General features: G+C 50.2%; 1 protein-coding gene across 1 annotated transcript; it reads right to left on the minus strand.

Annotated features, from left to right (window-relative positions):
* Positions 1–494: 494 nt before the first annotated feature.
* On the minus strand, positions 495–4024 carry EDN2 (endothelin 2). Its single transcript, XM_026657176.1, is given in 4 exon segments — positions 495–597; positions 1615–1734; positions 2940–3084; positions 3931–4024. Coding segments are annotated over 4 exon segments (432 nt in total). The 5' UTR covers positions 3995–4024.
* Positions 4025–4180: the final 156 nt, after the last annotated feature.

The raw sequence follows: 4180 nt of genomic DNA on the forward strand, positions 1-4180 counted from the left end.
CAGGCAAGGCTGCTGGTTGAACTTTCCTCTGAGAGCAGTGCTGCCATCCGGGGAGCTGGGCATTAGAGACAGCAAAGTCCCTGTAAACAAAAGAGACCAAACACTCAGCAACTCATCTGTTACCCTCCTCACATCCAGGGACAGCCAGTGTCCTTTGATAGTGACAGGATGTCTGCCAAGTTGTTTTGCATAGCAGAAGATGTGCAGGTCATGATTCTCAGGACTTTCCCAATACTACCATCCTGCACTAGTAAGTGGGAGGTGGGCAAAGGGGTTTCCGTCACCCCTCTAGTCTCCTAGTCTAGGTTTAGTGTCAGTTATCAGAAGTTTTCAGCATCCCCTGACTGGAAAAAGCTGAAATTTGAGTAAAAGCTAGTCTTGGAATCACAATCCTGTGGGATTTCACATGCTTATGGGGCAATTACTTTTGGGGAGCAGGGTGGCAAGGCCTTATGTATTTCGATTTAGATCCAGTTTAAATGGAATTCTTACCCTCAGGCTCTCAGAAGATCAGTTTGTGGATGCTTCAGGTCACTGCTGTGGAGACTCTTTACCTATACGCCACGGCTCGGTGGGAGCTTAAGGTTCCCAAGATACCTGAAAGTCAAGACAACACAAGCATGTTAGCCCCTCATTTTCAGCAGGGAGATAATATGTGGAGTGGAAGGAGCACATCACTCTATTAGAGGGTTGAAAGCGCTAACCCCCTGCCATTTCTGGCAGCAGCTTGTAGTGTCACTGTTAGACACCCTTTCCTTTCAGATCCCACTCAGTTCCCTGGACGTATTTATAGGCAGTTTTATTTCTGAGGATTTGTTAGATAGCAAATTAAAGACAGTGGCTCTTTCTAGTACTTTGCAATTTAAACACATCCTTATACTGCTTTTAAGTTGTCCCACTTCAGACTAGAAGCCCACAATGACTACCTATAGTACAGTACATGCATCCTGCAGCAGGCTCTATGCTTCTGAACATTGGCTGCTAGCACGCATGTGTTTGCATAGCAGAATGGGCTGAGGGGAGAGTGAATATTTATATCTGGATTTCCCCCAAGAGAAGCTAGTAGAAAAACAAGCAGCTTTTTAAATCTAGATCTAGCTCTTCTGAGAGGCAAGAAAAGCAGGTGCCCCTTCAACGGACGACTTTCATTCTCTTCCCCTGCAACACACCAGAAGGAAGCTACTGCCCCTAGGAGTGTGAGGCTCTGGATAACCCTCCCGTGCGCCTCATGGTGGTTCTGCTCACCCCCTCCCATGGGATCGACATCACCGCACCACTACACAAGCCAGCACTTTCTCACGTGTGCTGCCACCACAGCGACAGAGGTAACATTGTTTTCTACCAAGCAGTAAGGAGACTGCTTGTATGAACAGAAACATGCTCGTGACCCTTTGCAGGGCTTCTCCGGGAGGGTGTAAAAGCCACTAGACAAGTTCCAGATGCTGCCAGAGAACAGTGCAGCCATCAGGGAGTCTAAGGAATTAGTCCATCTCCTCACTCGGAGCCTGGAATCTCAACCACTCCTTTGCAAAGCACCCCTTGACCAGCAGTGGGATAGAAGGGGGGGGGTATCAGCCCTTTCCCAGACCCGTCCCAGGGACCTGCTGGGCTCACCAAGGCTTTGCCTGGCAGAAAGTAGCACAGATGCTGTCCTTGGAGTGCGAGCACTCACACCTGTTCAGTGATCTCTTGCGACGCCTTAGCGGGCTTCCCAAGCCATAGGGAGCCATTTGTCTGTTAAAACAAAAGAAATCAAATAAGCAACTACTCGTTATTAGCAAACAGATTTACAATGCAGGCTTGGGAGGCAGCCAAGCCATAATTAAAAAAAAAAGGCTTCTGTAGACACAAGGTGAAGAGACCAATGATATTTCTAAAGCCTATAAAATTCAGCTCTTGCCTCCCACCCACTTTTCCTCCCACCACCCTTACCGGTAGCCTGGACCAGCATCAGCCAGCAAGTACTGGACTGCAAGTGGAGTTTTATCCTCCTTGAAGCCGCTCAGAAACACAGGGAAACATTCCCATGCAACAGTGATTATTCAGCATGCAGACCAAGTTTAACAGCAGAGGCAGTTCAGCTTCCTTCCATCCGGCTCTAACTGAGTTTCCAGTGCCCAGTTTGCCAAGCACCAAGAGGCCCTCCTTCCCACAAACACACACAACAGTTTTGTATGCGCAGGACATGTTACAAGTCTTCGGGCTCTAACAGGTTCTTCTGATCACAGCACACTTTTATAGCTGTTGACGTGTGTTCATTCCCTTTCCATCTTGGATCACAATCCACCCCCACCACCTCCAAACTCCTCCCAGAGTTTGGGAATGGCAGAGACTGCAGCTATTTTCAGAGCAAGTTGTTACTAATGATTGTACATTAGCCGGCGTAATTATAGCCACACCTGAATGAGAACGTCTGTTGGGACTGGATATAAAGGGGGCAGCCACAGGTCTGAAAAGAGCTCTGCTTCCCAGCCACAGGTTCTTAATGCCAAGCCCCATTAGAAATATTGGCATCTTAAAACAAGTGTTTGGAGTAACAGATGTAAAAGAAAAGAAGTTTGTGGCAAGTTGGAATTGCCACAGTTTAATTTTTTTATGGTGGCAATTCGAAGGTTTTTTTAGTATAAATACTGAGGGGGAGGGGAATTACAATCACAAGGGGATTGACTTCCTGAGCTTTCATGCCATCTATTTGGTGACAACATGAAGCAAGCGGCTGTAATCCCTAGAGGAAACAGGAGTTGTCCTTTTCTGGTGTTCCTATTTGCACTGTTATCTGCAACAGGTGACACACAAACTGGGATTCACTCTACCCCCAGCTCACCCCCCTCCCCAACCTTGGCCAGCAACTACCAGCCAGAGAAATCCCTGCTTTTCGATCAATCATTTACTTATTAATTATCAGCAACATTCTCCAGAATAGCTGCGCACATGCTCACCCTGGGGTGTTGACCCAGATAATATCCAGGTGACAGAAGTAAATGCACTCCTTGTCCTGCCAGCTGTTGCAAGAACATCTCTTTGTCCTGGGGTGCCTGCTGCTGGTTGCGGCTAGGTGGGACTCAAGGGGAGGACGGCCCATACCTGCAGCGGAGGGAAGAAAAATGGATCAGTTGTGCTATAGGTTTAAGAGCTCTGGAATGCACAATGGTATGTAAACGCTGCAATTACACCTCTATCAGGGATCACGTTGATTTCAATTTCCAGGGCAGTTTTACAGTAGGTGCAGCCTTGCTGATTAGGCAGTACTATCATAAAAGCACTTGCTTAACTCAGCAGGGGAGTTTGCTAGAAAACCTGGAGCAACCAGGTATTGTAAAGGTAAAGCGGCACTGCTAGGGCACCTTTCGCTGGCAATCCCAGGCAGTGTAACTCGCTGGCAAACTGCACATGTTATTTATCTGCCCGCAAACAAAAACACTGAGAGGCAGCTATCTTCCTGCACATGCCTGCAACGCATGGCTGCGGGCTGCATGTTTATTTATTTTTTTTTCTGTCTTGGCTTCTTATCAAGCTATGACTGCAATCTGCATGTGCACGTTCTCCGTGCCAGGCGCTAAAGCAGGCACCAGGCAGTGTCACTAGTGCACACAAGCAAACCGATTTCAAGCCAAGGGAGGAACTGGTGCAAATGCAATGTGCAGGCTGATCTCCTAAGAAACAGGGTGTGGGGTGGACAATTGCAAGGGGGGTTGGCAAGAGTCTGCCCCCTCTCACATGGGGCCCTCACGCCCCTCGCTCGAGCAGAGAGCGGTTACACAGGCAGCGAGGGGGGCTCTGCTCCGGCAAGCGGTCGGCAGGCTCCGAGTCCGAGCCAGGAGGACTCATCCCCAGCCCACCTGCCCGGGGGTGCCACTTTCCTCTGCCGCGGCGTCTTCCAAAGCCCCGCACAACAATGCAAACGTGCAAGGAGGACAGGAGGGGTCTCACCTTCTCCCAGCAGGACGCAAAGGGCGATGGCGAGAGACAAGACGCCTGCGGGGCGGGTTCCCATGGTGGCTGGGCGAAGCCTGGACCAGGAGGGGACGCGGAGGGCTGCCTTTCCCCAGGCCGGCCAGTCGCTCTCCCGGAGCCGGAGCCGCACCGGGCAGGTGCTTTATAGCGCCCCTGGCCGCCGCGTCACGCCCCGGACCCGCCCCCCAGCATGGGACGGGGGCAGATGAAAACAAAACCAGAAAGT

This window comes from Terrapene carolina, unplaced genomic scaffold (assembly GCF_002925995.2).
Source record: "Terrapene carolina triunguis isolate 2854851 unplaced genomic scaffold, T_m_triunguis-2.0 Scaffold236, whole genome shotgun sequence".
NCBI classification, from domain to species: Eukaryota; Metazoa; Chordata; order Testudines; family Emydidae; genus Terrapene; species Terrapene triunguis.